Source organism: Mesoplodon bidens (assembly GCF_964165515.1).
Source record: "Mesoplodon bidens genome assembly, chromosome: 11".
Lineage (NCBI taxonomy): Eukaryota > Metazoa > Chordata > Mammalia > Artiodactyla > Ziphiidae > Mesoplodon > Mesoplodon bidens.
Genome location: NC_138167.1, coordinates 96571062 through 96595184, shown reverse-complemented (window position 1 = coordinate 96595184; position 24123 = coordinate 96571062). Strand labels below are relative to the sequence as shown.

The 24123-nt window shown below is 37.3% G+C and overlaps 1 protein-coding gene across 1 annotated transcript in view; it reads right to left on the bottom strand.

The window, feature by feature from the left end:
- The window catches only part of PAWR (pro-apoptotic WT1 regulator), a 101235-nt gene that overhangs the window by 17664 nt on the left and 59448 nt on the right, over positions 1-24123 (bottom strand). The window contains exons 2-3 of the mRNA XM_081249770.1: positions 16952-17083; positions 7428-7462 (exon numbers count right to left, since the gene is read on the bottom strand). Of these exons, the coding sequence (XP_081105896.1) occupies positions 7428-7462; positions 16952-17083 (167 nt within the window). The remainder of the gene's footprint in view (positions 1-7427; positions 7463-16951; positions 17084-24123) is intronic.

The window sequence follows — 24123 nt, the reverse complement described above, 5'->3', positions numbered from 1 at the left end:
TCAGTAGCTGCGGCGCACAGCCTCAGTAGTTGTGGTGCACAGGCTCAGTAGTTGTGGCTCGCAGGCTCTAGAAGGCAGGCTCAGTAGCTGTGGCGCATGGGCTTAGTTGCTCCATGGCATGTGGGATCTTCCCAGACCAGGGATGAAACCCGTGTTCCCTGCATTGGCAGGCAGATTCCTAACCACTGTACCACCAGGGAAGTCCCTAAATATACATTTTAATTATTTATGGTACAAATTTTTTTGTTTTCACAGAAATTGACTACCGTTTTTTTTTTTTTTTCGGTACGCGGGCCTCTCACTGTTGTGGCCTCTCCCGTTGCGGAGCACAGGCTCCGGACACGCAGGCTCAGGAGCCATGGCTCACGGGCCCAGCTGCTCCGCAGCATGTGGGATCTTCTTCGGGGCACGAACCCATGTCCCCTGCATTGGCAGGCGGACTCTCAACCACTGCGCCACCAGGGAAGCCCGACTATAGTATTTTTAATGAAAGTATAATTTGAATATGCTTTACTTCTGAGGAACTTATTTTAACTCTTTGTGATATACAGAGATTTGAAGGTGTAGTTCTAAAATGAGCATGCATATTTGATTTTTAATGTCTGTAACAGCAGAAAGAGATGCCTCACAGTAAGAATTTAAAGTTTTTAAAATTTTCACTTAAAACTCCAAAGCAAGCATCAAAATTTTTTTCTAATTTATAAGAACAGATCTGATTTTATGTATCTTGCCAACTGAACAACCACATGATCACCTTTGCGTTTATATACTTGTTTTTATATTCTCCTTAAATTCCCCCCCCGACCTATCCATTTTGTATTAAACAACATAATAATTCATAAATCCATCTAACCATTCAAATTACACTATTGTGCAACACTTAGAAAGTGAACAAAACACACTTTCCTCAGGATACCTCAAATACTAAGTAATCATCTGATACATAGAACAAGGGAATAAATAACAAGTACATAGTGCTAGCTATAAAGTATACAGTGGGCCCTATGAATCTGTGGGTTCCACATCCACAGACTGAACCAACCCACATCGAAAATATTCAGGGGGGGAAAATGCTAGAAATTTCCAAAAAGCCAAACTTATATTTATATAGCACTCACACTGTATTAGGTACTATAAGCATTCTAGAGATAATTTAAGTATACAAGAGGATGTGCATAGATTATACACAAATACACCATTTTATATAAGGGACTTGAGCATCCACAGATTTTGGTATCCTCGGGGTCCTGGACCCAATCCCCCCTCCGTGAATATCAAGGGATGACTGTAAATGTCTTATTGTCTTTTAGATTAAAAGGTAAATATAAACAGAAGATCTAATATTTTCCTCCTGCATCCTAACATTATCTTGTGCATCACCCTGCCTGCCTTGAAGACCAGTTTAGACTCATTTAAAGGTAATAGGAAGTCATTAAAGCAGGGAAAGTGACAGAATCATTTTAATAAAATGCACTGGAAATGAGCAAAACTGAAGGCAGCGAGACCAGTTTGAAGGGTATTGTAATCATCTATGTAAGAGATGATGGTGTCCCTGGACTTCCCTGGTGGCGCACTGGTTAAGAATCCACCTGCCAATGCAGGCAACAAGGGTTTGCTCCTTGGTCTGGGAAGATCCCACATGCCGCGGAGCAACTAAGCCCGTGCACCACAACTACTGAAGCCCACACACCTAGAGCCTGTGCTCCGCAACAATAGAAGCCACCGCAATGAGAAGCCCGGGCACCACAATGAAGAGTAGCCCCAGCTTGCCACAAATAGACAAAGTCCACACGCAGCAACAAAAAACCAATGCAGCCAACAATTTATTTATTTATTTATTAAAAAAAAAAAAAAAAAAGATGATGGTGTCCTAGTTGGGGGGTTGGCACTGGAGCTACAGTGACTGAATTTAAGTGAGGTAGTGAAGAAAGGGGAGGGGAGGGGAGGGGAGGGGAGGGGAGGAAAGGAAAGGAAAGGAAAGGGAAGGAAGGAAGGAAGGAAGGAAGGGTCAAAAGCAATGTCCAGATTTCTGACTTGAGCAAGAATCGATTTTGATACCAACTACTGAAATCCACTAAGTTTCACAAGTTTACTTTTGAACATGCTGAGTTTAAGATGCTTCTAAGATATCTAAAAGTAGATATTTGAAAGTTGTTGGTTATATAGGTATAGAGCTAATGATTTAGAATCATCAACATAGGTATATGCAGTAACCAAAGTCACCAGAGTGAAAGAAATTTCTAGAACAAATACACAGAACAAAAAGAGAATAAAGTCTAAGACAAAGAGCTGAGTAACACCAACACATAAAGAGTAAGTACAGGAAAGGAAGAACTACAAATAAAAACTGGGAAATACTGGCAAAGTGGTAGGAAGAAAATCAAGAGGGTAAGGTATCACCAAAGCCATTATCTATCATGTTATAAAAGATCATTAGAATCATTTTAAAGGACCTCTTTTCACTTAAAAAGAAGTCCACTTATCTGCATCAACCACAGATTATTCAAATAGAAACCACAATGTTGACAACTACAAACGAAAACCTAAAAATGTGGATATCCCTTAATATGTTTGTATTTGCTTGATGTACAAGCTTAAAACAGTATTTCAAAAAGTTTAACCTATTAACAATTTTTAAAATCCTTCATATTAGGCCTGTCAATACACAAGGGATAATATCATACAAACTCAAAACAAGGAATAATTATTACTGAAAAACATAATCAGTGATTTATCCCCATTATGTATTAGGTCTGTAAAGAACACTGTCATAATTGTGAATAACTGTGTTAACTTGATCTTATTACCAAATTTAGCTCTGTTTATTTTAAAAACAGAAATGTTTTTAACCTATTTTTGAGGGCTGGATATGTACAGTGCAAAATACCCAGAATAAAAGATTGTTTTACTAACTCCAAAAAGATTGTAACGTTCTATTCAGGAATGTTAACACAAATCTCTAACCAATACAATTCCAAAAAGAATCCCCCTCTGCCCTTAGTTACAAAGTATTAACCATAATGTGCAGAAAAGGAAAAAGAATAAACAGTATCATCAAAGATAAATACCACCATTTACCGAAATTTTCCCCCTCTGGGAATTTTCATATTTTCTGTGGAAACACTAGAAGGTGTTGTGTTGGGGGATAAAACTATCACGAGAACAAGATTGGCAGCATTATGAGATTACAGCTAGAGGAATTTTGCACTAAAATAGGTATTTTAAACCTTAGCAATTAGAAGAAATACAAGACCCATGAGTAAAATCCTAGTTTTAGAATGGATACCAAATATTTAGAAGTATTAGGTAAGTCGTGAAATTACTAAATAACCAAGAAGTACATGACTGGTCTCCATATTTTTAATGTTTCACTACCTTATTCAATTCCACCACCACTGTCCCAAACAGCCCCTCACTCTGGGTAGGTCTTCTCTCTCTTCTCCTTTTAAATACACACACACACACACACACACACACACACAGCAACAACTAAAGATCAAAATCATCTCTCAGACTCTTTATTAAAATTGTGATACATATTCACTGTGGGAAACAGATAACATGAATCAATATCTCCAGTAACTCCACCAACCCAGAGATAACAGCTGTTATATTCTACAATATATTAGTAGTTCATAACCTTTTTGGATTGCAGATCTCTTTGAAAATCTGATGAAAAATATAGCTCTTCTCCCAGATAACCATGATATTCTTTTACATAGAATTTCAGCAGCTCATCAATAGAGTTCAAGAATGCTTATATATATTATGATAGACGTTGTTTTACATCATACTCTTCGTTATATGCTTTCCCTCTCTCCATTTAACATAAATAGGTAATAATTTTCCTATAATTATTAACTCCTATAATTAACGGTTTTCTAAAGAATCAGTTTAATGCCTGTATTGTAACTTTATATTAATATGCTATAGCTTATAACCTATCTCACTGTCAGAAATGTAAGTTTCTCCAGTTAGGGGCTATCATACATGTTCATTTCTGGTAAGTTAAGTATAATGAATTATCCTAAAGAGTGATTATATTAACCAAGTAAACATTCTACTAAGAAATTACACATTGGGGGGAAAAAAACCCAAAAATACATGACCACTGATCCATCCTTCTTAAACCTTGAGTTTCAGAAATTTCAAGACCCCCCCCTCCAAATAATTATCCAAAGTTATTTAAACATGTTTTAAAAAGGAGTTCAGTGACTATGTTAAGAGACGTTCTAGGTAAACAGGAGCTGATTCAATAAAATAGAGCTCAACTACAGTGACTGCTTAACAAACTCAATGCTTAAAAAGTACATCCTTGATATTTGTAAGAAAAAATTTAATATTTAATCCATAATTTACAAGAGCACACAAACTAGTCTTGTGGGTGGCTTGTACCCTCTAATGACTTTTTAAGTTTGTCTAGTCGTATATATATCATAAGTTATTTGGTTTGCTGAAAATATTTTCTAACATATAATGCCAAATTTCTACCCTTTAGCCCATTCCTCCTTTTTTCACCCCCATTAGTCAGCAGACACCCTTCTCCAAAAAACATACATTCTCCAGTCTTTGCTACAACTTGCTGACAGATTAATGAAAGTCATGAACTGTTGATATACAATATAACAAATACCTCTAGATAAGCAATTGATAATTTCAGATCTAGATTTTGTGTTTGTTTTTATTTGGTGTGTGTTCAACTACGAGTGGCTATGAGTCCATGAATAATGACTAGAAACTTAAAAAAAATTTTTTTTGTTGTTTGTTTTATAACAGTATTAAACATGGCTAAACCTTTGACAGCTGAAAAGTAACAAACCATGTGCTTTAGGCTATGAAAATAAAAGAAGTAACAAGTATATGAACAGGTCACAAGTAAAATAATGGTCTAAAAATGGGTGGGATAGGGAGGGGAGGGAGATCCAAGAGGGAGGGGATATATGTATACATATAGCTAACTAACTTCACTGTACAGCAGAAACTGACACAACGTTGTAAAGCAATTATACTCCAATAAAAAAAAAGCTTAAAAATAAAAACATACACCATGTGAAATCAATTTTCTACCTAATTTAACACAATATGTAAATAAAGCTTTTGATGAGGATTTGTAAGAAAGTTATTCCCCTAATGATTCTAACTAAAGAATGCAAACCTGAAAAGTGCCAATTATAATTTAAGGTTTATAATTTAATAAGGATTAAATATGTTTGAATGATACAGCAAACTTGATAAGTTACTGAAATTTATTTTTATTCCCCAAACCAAAAACTGATGATAAAAACTCTTTTGGTTTGAAAATGTGGCCTGGAAATAGGCCAAATCAAAGCTATTTGATTGGCAATGCTTGCTAGCAAAAGACAAAAGAGTCTTTCCAGTTTAAACTATTCATGTTAAGTAAAAATTACCAAGCACAAGTTTCATTGTATCTACAACAAAATTACTCAGAAATGAAAATAAAAGCAGCAGCAGTGGCAAACATATCAGACCTACTTAGTCAATTGTTGATTACCTTGGCCTTCTTATCTCTTTTAAAAGGTAAACACTGGGACTTCCCTGGTGCCGCAGTGGTTAAGAATCTGCCTGCCAATGCAGAGATCATGGGTTCAAGCCCGGGTCTAGGAAGATCCTACATGCCATGGAGCAGCTAAGCCCTTGCGCCACAACTATTGAAGCCCACGCACCTAGAGCCCATGCTCTGCAACAAGAGAAGCCACTGCAATGAGAAGCCCACGCACCGCAACGAAGACCCAACAGAGCCAAAAATAAATAAATAAACTTATTTATTTAAAAAAAAGTTAAACATTGAATTTTATCTATATAATAACTTAGTATTAAAATTAGAGCTCTTCTTAATGTTTTATTTTAGATGAATTATAATAACCACAACTTTTAACCAAATATTTTAAACTTTAACATAAAAGTAGGGGAAGACAGAGGTTTTATATGTATAAATCTAGGTAGATTGTCTTGTGCAAGCATGTGGGTTCTGGAGTCAGGTTGCCCGAGTTAAAATCCAGACTCTTCTGTTCACTAGCTTCGTAAGCACAGTGAAATGATTCTACCTCTTTATCCCACTTCACTCACCTACAAAATGAAAGTAAATATTATACCTACAGTACCTACCTTACAAGATAACTTTGAGAATTGAATGAGATCTCTATGTAAAGCTTCTTGGACATTATAAGCACTTGATAAGATTTACCATTATTCCATACTTATTAGCACAAGCATGATCACACCTTCTGCAACCTTCATGGCTTCAACAGGGAAAGAAGCTAATATCTGAGTCATGTCCATTAAACAACTTATACTTAATTGTGATTTTCCTCCTATACATGTGCACACACACTCAAACACATTTTCTGATAAAAGCATTACTCCTTGTGTATAGCTGGTGCTATGGACTTGCTAGGGTCTGAATGTTTGTGTCCCCCCCAAAATTCTGTTGAAATCCTAATGTCCAATGTAAGGGTAATAGGAGGTGAGGCTTTGGGAGGTGCCTAGGTCACAAAGGTGGAGTCCTCATGAATGGAGTTAGTGCTCTTATAAAAGAAATCCCACAGAGCTCTCTAGCCCCTTCCACCATGTGAGGACACAGTGCGAAGCTGCAACTGGCAAGAGGGCCTTCACCAACCAGAACCTGACCCTGCTGGCACTCTGATCTCTGACTTCCAGGCTCCAGAACTGTGAGAAATAAATTTCTGTTGTCTGTGACATTTTGTTATAGTGGCCTGAATGAACTAGGATCAGAATGAATTGGATACTCCCAAAATTCATATCACTAACCCCGATGTGATGGTATATTTGGAAGCAGGGCATTTGGGAGGTAATTAGGTTTAGATGAGGTCATGAGGGTGGGGCCCTCATGATGGGATTAGTGTCTTTATCAAAAGAGACACCAGGGAAGCCACCTCTTCTCTCTCCACCATTTGAGGACACAGTAAGAAGGCAGCTCTCTGCAAGTCAGGAAGAGAAGCCTCATCAGAACCAGACCACGCTGACACTGTAATCTTGGACTTTACAGCCTCCAGAACTGTAAGAAAATAAATTTCTGCTCTAGCCATCCTGTCTATGGTATTTTGTTATGGTATCCCAAGCTGACTAATACAGATGGTATATCTGTATTTTCCATGTTTAAATACACAAGGGAAAATGACTCAGTTTTTCTTTTGCTAAGTTCATCAAACCCTTACAAATTCATGGTGTGTGCAGTGTTCAAAGACTGCAGAGTATGTCAGAATAAGTCGTGGTCAGAAAGACATTACACTCCTGCCTACGATGTAATTTCTTTTTAAGAGCACAATATTAAGGTTTCTTATTTTTCAAACAGCTGCTTGAAACAGTCTAGTTAGTTAAGCCATGGTCAGGAAGACATTACACTTATGTCTACAATATGCTGTTCGTCATAACTTAAGGATTCTTACCTTTTGTATCTGCCTGAAACTGTTCTAGATGGCTCCTGTAAAGTAAAAAAAAAAATGACATATCAGTTTGGGTATGTGTATAAGCACACAATTCCGTGTTCCATAAAACTACTGATAGAGAATATTGGAACAATTACCATTGTTTTTTTTTTTAAATAATTCTTTTATAGATTTATTTATTTTTACTTATTTATCTTTGGCTGCATTGGGTCTTCGTTGCTGCTCGCGGGCTTTCTCTAGTTGCAGCAAGCGGGGGCTACTCTTTGTTGTGGTGTGTGGGCTTCTCACTGCGGTGGCTTCTCTTGTTGTGGAGCACGGGCTCTAGGCGCACGGGCTTCAATAGTTGTGGTACGCAGGCTCAGTAATTGTGGCTCGCAGGCTCTATAGCGCAGGCTCAATAGCTGTGGCGCACAGGCTTAGGTGCTCCGCGGTGTGTGGGATCTTCCCGGACCAGGGCTCGAACCCGTGTCCCCCTCATTAGCAGGCGGATTCTTAACCACTGTGCCATCAGGGAAGTCCCTTTAAAACTATTCTGAAACCACAGTAACTAGATTTAAATGTTTAATCACTGGTTATTTAGTTAAAGCAGAAAGAAATACTAAGGTTATGTGTATGCACTCAAAGTACATTTTATTGAATGTAGATAATAATGATTTCATATGGAACTTTACCCCTTAAGTTTCACAAACAGTACTCCAACTAACATCTTATCAAGGTTTTCTTTCGTAAACGTCCCTAATCTTATTCTATATGAACTAAAACTTAAGGCACAGACCTTGAATGATATCTGTCTAAATATGTATTAGAAAAAATGCTAATAATGCCTTAAGTTACAAAACATAACACCTCTCTCACTTTGGTTATAACTGAAATATTTCAAAACATGACATCAGCTTGATTATCCAGACTATCTCTTGCTGCAATGAAATAGGCAAAATTGCTAAATAAGAATAGCCCTTGTTGCATTTACTGATTTGTGGGTAACTGATATATTGATTGTAATGGTAGAAACAACCTGGCAATAAATAATATTTCTGAGGTTTAAAGTAGGCATTTTCCCCTAACATGGTAAAACTCAAGACTAATACACATTTAGAGTAGAATTTTAATAAATACAGAAAGGTGAAATGGAGGATGTTTTCAGCAACACTACACTATTGTGGCATTACACTAATGTTATACTTTGACCCAACTATAAATAACTTAAAGTCAGTTATCAGGTAAGTTTCCATTTAAGTATACTAATAAGTTGTATAATATCTGTTTTCTACGTTTCTCACAGCTTTTTTTTTTAAACAACTAGTCACTTAAAACATATCTCAAGTTTTACAGTATTTTCTCTACAGCTAGTTTGGTGCAACTGATCAAATTACAACTCGGACATACTTGATCAAATTACTCCATGCTCATGTCCAAGATGTATAAACAATTAGATTTAAGCCTATTTCTGTATAACTAATATTCAAGAGCTAAGATTCTAAAGCAGACCAACAACTCTTAAGCTTACTGATTATTGGTCAGATTTGAGTACAGTTTTATTAGATTATACATTTTGTAACTAAATGTTATTTCACAGTGACTCTAGCAATCAAATTCTATTGCTTAGGGACTTCCCTGGTGGTGCAGTGGTTGGGAATCTGCCTGCCAATGCAGGGGATACAGGTTCAAGCCCTGGTCCAGGAAGATCCCACATGCTGCAGAGCAACTAAGCCCGTGCCCCACAACTACTGAGCCTGCACTAGCCTGTGAGCCACAACTACTGAGCCTGCGTACCACAACTACTGAAGCCCGCACACCTAGAGCCCGTGCTCCACAACAAGAGAAGCCACCGCAATGAGAAGGCCGCACACAACTAAGAGTAGTCCCCGCTCACCACAACTAGAGGAAACCTACACACAGCAACAAAGACTCAATGCAGTCAAAAATAAATAAATAAAAAATAAATTTATATATATATAAAAAATTGCATTGCTTAACGATGGAATGTTCCCCAAATTGGATAGACTATATTAATATTAGCAGAGATTGGGAGGGGTGGTAGCCTGCTTCTCATGTGTATTCAAGACTCACATTTACAGATGGAATTTAACTATGCCCTGCCAAAAAGAGGAAACTGAAATGTTAGATAGAAAAAAAAAAAAACAGCCCCTATAGTGCAGTAAAAGAGTCCCTTATAACTTTAAGGAGGAAAATTCTTGATGCTTCTATACATTAATACAAAATTCTACACAAATATAAACCTTAGATTTGTTAACTAGAAGCCTCTATATTTCTGTGACCACAAAGATTTCCAAGCAAAGAGTGATAACTTCATAATTACTATAACTGTTAAAGTTGAAAATTCCATTCTAAATGTCGGGGGGGAGAAGAAATACCTACAGTCTCACTGAAATTGCTTGTAAAAAATACGAATGCTAAGACTATATTGGTCTTAAAAGTTTCAAAGACTATGTAATTAGACCTTCCAATAACCCTGAAGTTTATTATACACCTGATTTAAAATATACTTTTCCTGAAATAATCTTTCTTGTAATAGGATGGTTTGTATTACAAAAGGGAGGGGGAAAGACCTATGTAGAGCTTAGAAAACGTTGGCGAAGCACGAACTGTTTTATGTGAGTTTAAATAAAACATTCTGATTCATTCAAGCTTAGAATGGTCAATAAGGAAATTCCACGAACACTGTCTTTACAGGTGCAGTGGCAGATCAGCACTTGTAAAGTATAAACGAATATAAAAGCATATGTGAAATAAGATAAGACAAATACAGGCCCAGGAGAATATAGTAAAATAATACTGAAGTTACTCAAATAAACTTGAATAACTTCAGTATAGCCCTCGGTAAACTATGGCATACCATGGTAACTGGCCCTCAGGACTAACTTTAAAATACTTATACTGGTATATATAATGTACTAAGATACAATGTTGAAGATGAATGCAGAACAGAATATCTGTAATGTACAATTGATAAAATAACTTTAAAAGTGAGAATAAAACAAGGACATTATCAAATTAACAAAGATTTTAAAAGGAAAAACTAAATAATAACCAATATTTGTAACTATATATGAAGTATAACCTTTAAAAATTGTGAATCACTATATTGTATACCTGTAACTTGTATAGTATTGTATAGCAACTGTACTTCAATTAAAAAAAAAAGGGGGGCTTCCCTGGTGGCGCAGTGGTTGAGAGTCCGCCTGCCGATGCAGGGGACATGGGTTTGTGCCCCGGTCCAGGAAGATCCCACATGCCGCGGAGAGGCTGGGCCCGTGAGCCATGGCCGCTGAGCCTGAGTGTCAGGAGCCTGCGCTCCGCAACGGGAGAGGCCACAGCAGTGAGAGGCCTGCGTACCGCAAAAAAAAAAAATAAATAAATAAAATAAAAGAAAAGCTCATTATTCCCCTCTTTTCCTGAACGACTTAGTCCTAAAGCCATTAGGTGGGGAGGAAACAAGGTAGCCCCAAACAGGCTATCAGAACACCGGAACACTCCATGAAGAAGAGCTGTTTGGCAAAAAGAGTCAGAGTCCAAGAAAACTGAGGACAGCATCCATACAGCAGGGGGACTTAGTCTGGCATCAGAAATCAGAGCCTGAGCAGAATGAGGAGGGGTCTACAAAGCATGAAAGGGAAGTCAGGTTATCAGGCCTGAGGCAAGGTCAGAAAGGGAGTCCCAGGAAGGGATACTGAGAGCCCCAAGCAGGGTGTGATGGTCATCCATTCATAAGGGGGGCCCAAAATGGGGATTTAGCACCCCAGAAGGGTAAAGAAGGTGTTCCCTCAAAAAGGCAGCCTGGGGCTTCCCTGGTGGCACAGTGGTTGAGAGTCCCGCCTGCCGGTGCAGGGGACGCGGGTTCGTGCCCCGGTCCGGGAAGATCCCACATGCCGCGGAGCGGCTGGGCCCGTGAGCCATGGCCGCTGGGCCTGTGCATCCGGAGCCTGTGCTCTGCAGCGGGAGAGGCCACAACGGTGAGAGGCCCGCGTACCGAAAAAAAAAAAAAAAAAAAAAAAGGCAGCCTGGCATGGAGAATTCACAGCCCTTGCAAGGTGTGGAGAGCATCTCTGTAGGGGATGACCAGGGCTGATATGCCAGAGCCCAAATAGGATGAAGAGAGTGTCCACAGAGTGGCAGTCTGGCCTGGGGGTGTCAAAACCCAATCAGGTGACAAGGGGTCCCCATGGAGTAATCCAGCATGAGGTCTCAGTCTGAGCAGGAACAAAGAAAGGCCCTAGGGAAGAGCAGCCTGTCACAGGATGGAGAAGCTAAGCAGGGTAAGGACGGGATCCCCAGAGGGGGTGAACTGGTGTGAGGAGTCACAACTCAAGCAGGGTAAAGAGGGCAACCTGCAGCTTCACAAGGGATGCCCAAGCCTGAAGAAAGTGAGGAGAGTGTCCATGCACAAGGTAAAGCCAACGTATGATGTCAGAACCCACTCACGGTGAGGAGGGCATAAGTGTGGGGAAGGAGTGGCAATGGGAGATAGGTTACATATGGGGGAATTGACTAAATAAGAAAACACATTAACAATAACGGGAAACAGGTTCCTCAGTGTCACAAAAGGGAGTTACAAATACTAGATTTAAGCCTTGTGATATCAGATTAGAATTGGCCATACCGGTATAAATTAATTTCAGTATCTACATAGATAGATGTAGTTACCTAGGTAGGTAGGCAGGCAGCAGACAAACAGATATGTATACGTATGCATGTACATATAGACACACACAGTAGGTCTGCACATAGAGAGGGACTACGAATGGTGACATCTCAACAACATGAACATAACTACAGCCTAGATCTTGGCTTCACAATATCATTTTCCAGTAAAAAGGAATCAGGGCTCCTTAGAGAAATAGCTGCTAGCTTCCAAGACTGGCGTAAGAAGCTAAAGATGAGTCTGCATTATCTTATTATGCCAGAAAACGAAGTATTCCAAGAATGATGGAGACGTAGCAAAGGATACAAAAGGCTAAAGGGGCTCCCACTGGCCAAATTTGGGATAATGTGACTATTAAAATAAATAATGATGGTGTGGTAGGCAGAATAATGACCCTCAAAAGATGTTCACATTCTAATCTCTATAACCTTCAAATATATTAGGTTACATGGCAAAGGGAAATTAAGGTTGCTCATCAATGCCACTAAATAGGGAGACTATACTGGGTTATCTGATGGGCCCGATGTAATCACAAGGGTCACTGAAAGTGGAAGAAAGAGGCAGAGGAAGGTCAGAGGGAGATATGGCAAAGAAGAAAGGTCACAATGCTGACTTTGAAGGGGCAAGAGGGACAAGGAGTACAGGTCGCCACTAGGAGCTGGAAAAGGCAAGGAAACGGACCCTCCCCTATAGCCTCCAGAAAGGAATGCAGCCCTAACTTTAGCCTTTGATTTCAGTCCATGATTTTATTAGTCCAATGAGACTTCGAACTTACAGAAGTGTAAGTTGATAATTTTGTGTCATTTTAAGACACCAAATTTGTGGTAATTTGTTATAGCAGCAATAGAAAACTAATACAGATGGTAAGTAAAACCCATCAGATAAAATAGGTAATAGTGAGTTGATACAGATATACATATATAAATAGATGACAGATAAATGGATAGAGATAAACAGAAAGTTTGATGGAGATTAAGATATCTACATGGTTCAAAGCACATATCCACAAAATACTTATTAAGAAGGGGCAGTGAAGCCTGGCAAATACCACCTTCATCACACAACCAAAGTGATCATCATCAGCAATGGAACAAATTAAAATCATGTGTCATCTGATAGGATACACAATGAGAAAAACATAGCACCAATTCTGTGATATTCCTGACAAAGACATACAACCTGAATCTAATTATAAGTAAATATTAGATAACCCAAACTGAAGGTCACATCACAAAATAAATGACCTATAATCTTAAAAAGTGTTAAGATTAAGAAAGTTAAGGAAACACTGTATCAAATTGAAGGAAACTAAAGAGATATAGTGACTAAATAGAACATGTGATTCTGAATTAGACCCTCTTGCTATAATTTAGGACATGATTGGGACAACTGGCAAAACTTGATGATGGCTGAATATGTTAGATGATAAAAGAATGTGTCAATTTTAATTTCCTATTTTTAAGAGCTGTGTTGTGGTTATGGAGGAGATCTTGTTTGTAGAAAACACACACTGTAGTATTGGGGGTAATAGGGCATCAAGTTAGCAACTTACTCTCAAACATTTTAAGAAAAAAAAATTCTCTGTACAGTACTTGCAACTTTTCAGTAAACTTGAGATTGTTTTAAAAGGCAAATCAATAAATAATCAAAGAAAGGAGAAAAAAAAAACTCATAAATGTCCTCTCACAAAATGCCATTGTTTACATAAACTGGTAAACTTTTCTTTATAAGTAATTTAGGCAATATGCATCAGAAATTTTTAAAATCTTTAAAATGCATTATGGGGAATTCCCTGGCGGTCCAGTGGTTAGGACTCTGTGCTTTCACTGCAGGGGGCACGGGTTCGATCCCTGGGGGAACTAAGATCCCACAAGCTTCAAGATGTGGCCAAAAAATAAATAAATAAATAAATTTAAAATGCGATATGGCTTTTGGCCCAATAAGTTCATCTCTGGTAATCTGGCCAAAGAAAATAATTCAAAACACAAAAAGCTTAATCTCCACAGATGTTAATTCCAGTATGACTTATAATAGTAAAAGCGTTTAACCACTGAGGATTTCTATTAATGGGAAATTTGTGTCACCTATTATACACATTAAAAAAGAAAATTCTATGCCACTGAAAATAATACACAGAGTTTTGAATAACATGAAAAAAAATGTTCATGCTATAACACCTACAAAGAGAATTTTGGCAATACCATCAAAATTACAAATGCACAATCCTTTTCACCCAGAAATTCTAGTGCTAGGGTTTTATCCTACTGATTTACACACACATATGCAAAAGAACATATATTGAAAGGTTTTCACCACCACATTGTTTGTAAAAGCAAAAAACTATATATAACCTAAATGACCATCAATAGCAATTAGTTAGAAAAATTATAATACATATATAAAATAGAATATTCTGTGTTTACCAAAAAATAATAGGGAAGCTCTTTATGTACTCCAAAATATTAAATGAAAAGAACAGGATGCAAAACAGTGTGCTAAAAATTAGTGAATACATATATAGACATAGATATACACACATATAGACATAAATTTGTTTATGGACTACCTCGAGAAGGATCTAGAAGGATGTGCAAGAAAAGAAAGCATTAGTTGCCTCCAAAGAAGGTAACCAGGTAGCTGAGGAAGACTTTTTACCATACACCTTCTTATGCTTTTTCCATTTTTTAGCATGTGACTGTATGCTTCTTTTAAAATTAACTGAGCCTAAAGCTTAAAATTTAATAAACAGTTCATAAAATACATAAGGAGACCAAACTAGGTAATTTCCCCTGTCTTTTACATTTTCATTTTTTTCAAATTTTCTAATTGATCATGTATTATTTAATCAGAGAATTAATATATTACTTTAAAAACTGGCATATTATCTAGAAAAAAAACATGGTTAAAAATGTGTAAAATCATAGCTAAAAATATAAGAAAAAAATAGAAAGGCTCATTTTTTATTACCACTACTCCATATTATTTGAAAAATGCCAAACAGAAACTTAAAACACTCTAACCTTTCACAGAGCTTACTATTATGCCAAATTCATGTTCCCATTTCATTCTTCATTTAAAAAAATTTAACTGATTCACATACATAATGCTAAGAAACAAAATCTCTCTGTCCTATTCAAAAAAAGCCTTAAAACAACCAATGATGCCAATATTTTCTTTTTGTTGTTTTTGAAGTTGGAGTTATAAATAAAATCTATATCTTATCTGAGTAACAGAATATGTGAGTTTAGGTAGTAACTCAGAGAAAGGTCAACTATGTAGACAGAAAAGTTCCTGTTCCCATTCCAACTTCAATGTGGCAATTTGGGATCCCTGGGAGAGTTTTTGCCTCACTTTCATCCTAAGCACATAGCCTGGAATATACGTACTTAAAACCAAGGTCATCAGTGAGTTACATCCTAATTGCTAATGAAACAAACAAACAAAAATGAGAGAAATGCAGGGTAGACCTAGGAAGAGATTAGAAAAGCTACAGGAAAGAAGATAAACTGGGTAAGGCGGAAAGCTCCTCAGAGAGCCCGGAGCAGCAGAGACGGCTACATATCTGGGTATAAACTTGGAAATAAACTAAACACTAGGCTCCTCGGCTTTGACTGGGTAAGGAACAGAAAGAAATCAGCCCTCTTTCCAAAAGCTGCTGCCTGATGTTAAGTGACGTGACCAAGAACTGAAACCAGTTCTAGACTCAATCAAAATGCTATATTGTCTCTATCCCAATAAATTAAGTCTATTTCTTCACCTGGAATAGGCACAGATTTAATTTCAACTTTGCTGTAATACACAAAAACAAAGGATACAAAGATACCTTAGATTATGAACAGTCACAGAGGTGCTGAGAGAAGCACTAACGGTTAGCTTGCACTGTGTTATAACGGGGTATTCTAGCAGTAGCAACTGCAGTACAGCGGCACAGACAAACCCACATTACCATTCCTCACATCAAAGAGCAGAGGAAAAAGAAGGTTTGCGTTCACATCCAAACCAGTTCAAAACATTTTGCCTCTCTCTGCCAAATGCCTTCTATCATAACCTTGCAAATTAATAGACAAGTGTACATTTCATTTTTTTCATCAGTAAAACAGGGAGATGTGTGTACTGCTCGGAAACTCCTTTTAGAGTAGTATCATAATAAAATGCATTTAAAAAGTCAAAGCTGGAACTCTGAAAAGACAACACAGTAGCTTACGATCTCAAAGTGTCATCAAATTAATTTAAGATTAGATATATCAAGATAATTCCCAAAGTACAGTTTATATGGAATGATTCTGAAGAGTGATTTGCTTTAAACTCAGGCACCCCAATGCCAACAACTCCCAATTTTCTGTGCTACAAGAAGCCAAGATAACAGCTAATTGGAAACTGACTTAAATTTTGTTTTAAAAAGTATTTTATAATTACAAAGAAATACGGGGGTTTCTGGCAATTCACAATACTACATGTTGTGTTTTATTATGTTTAAACATTTGACTTGGTAGACACTTGTTATTCAACTCTTTATTTGCTACATTATTCTAATGCAAATATCAGCCTAGAACAGAACTCTCCACTCAAACTCACTAATCCTTACTTTTTTAAGAGCAAAAGGGTAATTATTTTTCCTGCTTATTTGTACAACGGATACTGTTTAAACCTTAGTCAGTAAATATTCATTGATCAGGAACTAAGGACCAAATACTGCTTACGTCAAAAAGTGTTTAGATATAAGGAAAATCACTGGTTAAATCCATTGAAAGTACTTAAATGGAGTTGATGCAACCAAAATGAAACTGGAAAAATTATTAACAGTAACTTAAAAATTATTGTTAAAATAGCTATTGACATTCTAGAATTTTTAAATACTCACTTGTAACAGATAGGAACTTCCCGGATCTAACAAGCTTACAGCCTCATTTTGCATCGTGTTCTGTTGTGTAATTGCATCTTCTCGCTTCCGCTCTTTCTGCCCAGCTTCATCATCTTCATACTCATCTAAGCACTGAAAGAAAGAATAGTTTCCATTTTACTTCTATATAATATTAATAAAATGTTTTGATAGTACGTGAAGATACATTTGATAGCATTAAGAAACACTAAGCATTCAGAAACTACACAATAAAAGTGTTCCTTTCAACAACTGGTACATTTAATTCCTATAAACTAAATTATCTGCTTAAAATCCAAACCTCCACATTCACACCCTTGTCAACATCTTTCTAGGCTCTAGGCTTTAACTACCAGTGACAAGGTTTGCTTAAAGGTAGGGTTCACTCTTTCTTCATCATTCAATCTTCAAGTAAATGGACTACCTTAAAGCACTTTTTGGAAGGTAACAAAAGACACACCACACAGACATGGAATGTAGAGTCTAACGGGAAGGGGTGTGTGTCTGTGGGTACATGTGCAGATAACTTAATAATAAAGGCCACTGAAGGTGTGTGTGTGTGTGTGTGTGTGTGTGTGTGTGTACGTGCGCAGATAACTTAATGTTAAAGGCCATTTTCTACCTTAGTAGCCTATGAGTATCTTCACCTAGGGAGTAAGTCTTCTACAAACACTCTGTAGAAGAATTTACAGTTTAAAAAATGCGTTTAGGGGCTTCCCTGGTGGCGCAGTGGTTGAGAGGCCGCCTGCCGATGCAGGGGACACGGGTTCGTGCCCCGGTCCGGGAAGATCCCACATGCCGCGGAGCGGCTGGGCCCGTGAGCCATGGCCGCTGAGCCTGCGTGTCCGGAGCCGCCTGTGCTCCGCAACGGGAGAGGCCACAACAGTAAGAGGCCCACATACCGCAAAAAAAAAAAAAAAAAAAAAAAAAAAAAATGCGTTTAATTTGGAACTGCAGATATAAAAAAAAAAAAATTCAGATGATGGAAAGAGCATATGGAAAAGCTTACATGAAAGGCTGCTGTTTAAAAAACGGAATCACCACCTGTGTTATCTATCCAGACTTTTTACATTAATAAAAAAAACAAAACCAACAACCCATAAACAGAAACTAAACTCTATCCATTACACCCACTGTGAAATAGGTCATCTGTTCCTTGTAACTGAACACATTCTTAACCAATACACTGCCTGTGTGTGTTCTGTAAGAGACAAAAAATAAATAATATCTCTGCAGGCACTTTGTAAACACTAAGACACTGACCAAAGCACAGAATAGCAGGAAAGACAATAGTATTTACAAATTGTGCAAAGAGAAAAGAAAGGCTGAAGCCACTGTGCAAACCAAGAAGGATCACTGGAGCATCTGAAATAGGAGAACACAGAAAATAAGCAGCACATTCAAAGACACAAGGTCCATAGCAGGGGGGTATGGAAGAAAGCATCTGTCTGAGATGGAGTCTTAAATCAGGATGATGTGGAGGGAAAGCTGGGGGACAGAATGGAAGGGATGAATTAAAGAAACAAGTAGGCTGAGATTCCAGAGAATGTTTAGGGTCTCTCCTATAATGCAACTAACTATGTGTACAGGTGTCACCTGGCCCTCTTCTCACCCTGTGGGAACTGGGGCTTAGGTAACTGGTATAAGAAAAATGATAACACTGTGGCTACTGCTATTGCTGTGAGTAACAAACTGTTCTTGACTCCCAAGAGACTAGTGTCTTCTGCCAGGATCCATGAAACCATAGCAGGCTAACTCGTTAGCTTGTAAGCAGGGTAAGATCTCAGATCCTTCAAAGTCCTTGACAGAGGTGGGTACTGGAAAGGCATATGCTCTGATCACAAAGAAATACAGATAATAAATAGCCTAAGAAGTCTAGACTTTTCATTACATAACATTGAAACATGTTATAGTGCTATAATTCCCTGGAATATAAGTAAAACATTATCAAAACTGATTTGGGGAAAAGAACCTGTATACAGCAATTCAGAGTTCTGATTAACAGGGACCAAAAGTGGAGAGACTAAACAACATAGTAGGCAATGGGATCCTATGAAAAATGATATATCTGGGAATTCCCTGGCAGTTCAGTGGTTAGGACTCAGCACTTTCGCTGCCAGGGCCTGGGTTTGATCCCTGGTCGGGGAACTAAGATCCCTCAAGCCTCTCAGCATGCCCCTCTCCCCGCCAAAAAAAAAAAAAAAAAAAGATGTATCTTAGGTGCAAAGAGAATCAATAAAAGGAATCTAGTAAAGGGTACCAAAGTTTAAGAAATTAGTCCTGATTAGAAAATGAATCTCTCTTAGGACTTTTAAAAAGACTTTCTCAAACCAATAGACAGTATCATGTTTTATGCCAAAATATCAACAAAACTTAAAAGCAAAGCCAGACTTAAGACACTGATGTCCACTATCAACAGGGTGGTTACCATCACTCTGGAAGTACTATTTGGTAAAACTAGGGAAGAAGAATAAGAGATTTCAGCATCAGAAAGGCAAATGTTCATCATTTCAAATGATACAATTTTGTCAAAAATATTTTAGAATTACTACAGTTCCTTAAGATGGTTTTTCATTAAGCACACAGAAATAAATAGCTTCTCAGAGTAACATCAATAGCTAGTTAGATTATATGATTTTAAGAGTAACCATAAAAATAAACTAAAAAAACTTTATGAAAAAACTATAAAACTTTACTGAGTGGTATAAATTAAGATCTCTTCTTAAGAAAAAAACTAATACTGAAGGTGTCAATAATCTGTAAATTAATTCATAAGCTGAATTTATTTGGAAAGTAAGGGTGGATCATCTGGATGCATAATTACATAAGACATCCAGAAAAATTACTTTTTAAAGAGAGAGTTATGACAGAACACTGACTCTAACTAACATTAAAAATGTATAAAACCACAACACCGAAAACTATGTGATAAAGACTAGAACAGAAAAGAGAATGGAGTACAGAAATTCTTCAATAGATAGTACTGAGACAAGAGGTCAGCAAGACTATAAAATCTAGAAAGAATAAAAAGTGGTCTCATCTAGCCTTCTACTCTGTGAAAGCAATCATTCTCTGGTACCTGGGCTGTAAAAATCCCTGACCGTAGAATCAAATGTCAATAGCATGAATTCTTAAATCATAGAGTAATATAGACTCACCAGCATTAAAAGAAAGCAGAAAAAATAAACTTCAGTAAATGTTTGATAAATGAGTTAACGAGATGAGACAAATCAGGGAGATAGACTGTTGCACCCCAAGTTAAAATTCTGAATGTTCTTTTTCTTGGCAACACTCTTACCCACTGACCTGGGAACCTATTTATCACACATACTATCTCTGTGGAGAGTGTGTACATCTTACTTTCCAGGAAGCTTTTAGAATAGGGATTACTTGATGAATCACAATTTCCCTCCAAAGTTCTTCTAGAAACCAGTATAGTTCTTTTAGCAACAAGCATCTTACAATTTCCTTAAACTATCTTACTTAATGGGGGATAAGTACACCTGGAGGAACAATTTGGTCGAAATGGTGAGAAATAAGAAAAGACTGAAAGCAAAAAGGAACTGAGTTAATGGACAAAGGTGGGTAAAGACATCTTCTACTTCTATTTCTTGCAAAGATTAATAATTTTCTAAGCACAGAAGCTGGCTGGTATCCTCAAGGGAGAGAGAGAGAGTTGGTCTTTAAATAAGTACTAGCAAAAAGAAACCAAAAAGAACCCTAAATATTTTTTAAAGATTCTTTCTATGAATTATAAGCTTTTCATCTGGGAGGGAAAAAGATGAGAAGAAAATAGCTACTGATTTTATAGTATACTTACAACAATAATGTGGGACTGATTTTATAGTATACTTACAACGGTAATGTGGGACTGAATCTCCTACCTCTCTTCTCAGCTTTCATTTATAGATAAATGTAAACATGTAAAAGTTATTCTCTCCTTTCACACAGATGAGAGAGGAAGTTGCATGGGAACTGAGTTAACAATTATTGGAAACAAACCAAAAGGTCAGATTTTATGAAATGATAATAATAAGCATCACTAATTCTCATCAAGCTCTTTGCTCTTCCCAAAGGTACATTTAGAGTGTTAATATTTTAGCAAATAAAACCTCAGAACAAAAAGGGAAATGTATGATTTTCATTGCTAATAACAAAGTATCAACACTGAAAAAAAAGAAGCTACTTTGAATAATTTTTATAACATCTAAGATTATTGCTCAGATCTGACAAAGTAACCAAATAAAAAGAAAATGGATTTTTTGTTAAATCCTATTAGTTAGGATTCAAAAAACTGTACTTCATAGGAGCACAACAGAAAGTTCAGAAATAGATCTAAATAGACAAATTGTGTTTACAATAAAAGTAGAAACTCTCACTGGTGGGAAAGAATGGGCTTTTTTTTCTTCTTTTTTTTTTTTTGCGGTACGCGGGCCTCTCACTGTTGTGGCCTCTCCCGTTGCGGAGCACAGGCTCCGGACACGCAGGCTCAGCGGCCATGGCTCACGGGCCCAGCCGCTCCGCGGCATGTGGGATCTTCCCGGACCGGGGCACGAACCCGTGTCCCCTGCATCGGCAGGCGGACTCTCAACCACTGCGCCACCAGGGAAGCCCAGAATGGGCTTTTTTTTAAACACATGGTTCGGGGATAACTGGATAACTATATATTTTTTAATGTGAAATTGGATTTATTCCACATAGTAGGATAAATTCCAGTACATCATTAAAAATGAGCAAGGGCTTCCCTGGTGGCGCAGTGGTTAAGAATCTGCCTGCCGATGCAGGGGACACGGGTTCGTGCCCCAGTCCGGGAAGATCCCACATGCCGCGGAGCGGCTGGGCCCGTGAGCCATGGCCGCTGAGCCTGCGTGTCCGGAGCCTGTGCTCCACAATGGGAGAGGCCGCAACAGTGAGAGACCCGCGTACCAAAGGGAAAAAAAAAAAAAAAAGAGCAAAAATTTGAACACTCTGCCGAAGAAAATATAGGGGTGACAAATAAATGCATGAAAAAAAGGCTCAGTATCAGTACTTATTAGGGAAATGCAAATGAAAACCACAATGGGCTATGGCTACATACCTACTGGAATAATAAAATTAAATATCGACTAAAATTAAAGTGTTAATGAGGATTTGAAACAACTGAATGTCTCCTATATTGCTGGTAGGAACTAACAGTGGCATAGTCATACAGGGGAAAGTTTGGCAGTTTTTATAAATTTAAATATACACTTACCATATGACCCAACAATTCTACTCCTAGTTAGCTACCAAGAGAAATGAAAACATATTCACTCAAAACTTACACAAACACTTGAACAACAAAAAAATCAGTTTTCATAATAGCCAAAAACTGGAAATAGTCCAAATGTACATCAACTGGTGAACAGATAACCAAGAGTAGTACAGTCATGCGACAGAATATACTCAGTAACAAAAGAATTATGCTAAGATACCAGGAAATGAAGACTATATGCTGTGTGATTCAATTTCTGTAAAATTCTAGAGAAAGCAAAATCACAGTAACAGAAAGCAGATCAGTGGGTGTCAGAAGCTGTGTCTGAGGGGAGGGGGCGGAATGAATGGTGGAAGGGTTCTATATCCTGATTCTCACGGTGGTTTGCCCAGTTGTGTGTATTTGTCAAAATTCATCAAATCACACTCTTTAGACAGTAGCATATTATTATATGTAAAAGACACCTTAATAAATATGACTTAGCAAAGAAAGAAATATCGTGGAGGTATTGAACAAATAAAATGAGTTTTTAAAAACTGAACCTAAATCTGATTAAGACTCTAGATCCAACTACCAATTAATGGGAATAGAGGGAATAGAACAGTATATTAGACAACACCATGGAGATGCAATCATGAAAATCCAGATTGTGGGAATATAAAAGACCACAGAGCAAACAGTCATCTGGGGCTACATAAGGTTTGTTGCACAAAACACTTTAAAAACCATTCTCAGCTCTCCATCATATAGAAATAAGCCTCTGCTGATCCCTGTTATAACTATAAAATACAAATGGCCAGTTCCTACAACTAATAAATTATAAAAAGGGGAGAGAGAGAGAGAAAAGGAGAAGAGAGCCACAAATTTGAAACTCAAAGGACATATGAATGAATACCAATATATTGACCTCATTTGCATCCTTACTCAAAGAAACTATTTTTTAAATAATCATTTAAGAGACAGTTTGAACAATGATGAAATTTGAAATTAGGAGTTTCATGAGATTAAGGAACTATATTTAAGGTTTGATAGTGATATTGTTCTTTTGTTTTAAAAAGATTCCTTATATTTTAGAGATATATGCTGAAATATTTAAGAATAAATTAATAAGTCATCTGAGATTTGCTTGAAAATAACATAGGGATAGAATGGGTAGTGTGTGGTGGTATAGGTAAGACAAAACTGGTCAGGAGTTGATCACTGTTGAAGCTGAAGGATGTGGACATGGGGGACTTCACTGCACCATTCTCATGACTTTTATATTTGACCAAAATTCTCACAATGAAGTTCTAAACGTAGCAATAAAATTTGAGTGTGTACTGACTAAGTAACTAGAACTAGGTAAGTATCTTTCCTATGAAGCATAACATTTCTGCCTCTAGAGAACAAAATGGTGGAATATTATTTGAAAACTGTTTTCAAAGAAATGGAAATGTCTGCAATTTAATGTAGAGTGGGAAAAAATACTATGATGAATGATAAAAAGAAAAATATACATTATCTCTAGATTGATTTTTTTAAAATTTGTAACTGTCTATAAGTTATATTTTAGATTAAAAACATATAAGAACTCAGATTTTGGAATCAGAGAGACCTAGATTCAAATCCCAGGTTGGTCACTTAAAATAGTAATGGCACCTGCTAGTAACTGAATATTTTCTAGGTGTGTAGAGAGCACTGTTAAGCTCTAATATCTAGTACTTCAAATACAGATAATTTTCACAAAAACCTTAGGAGGTGGGTACTGCTTTATATAAGAGGGATGGGAGGATTTGAAGTAAGTAACAGGACACAAAGTTGTTGAGGGGTGCAGTCAGAACTCCAACCCGAGCAGCCTAACTACAAACCTCAGCCTCCATTTTCCAACTACCAGTTGTAACCTCTTCATCTGTCACGACATCATTTAGTGCCCTGCAACCCA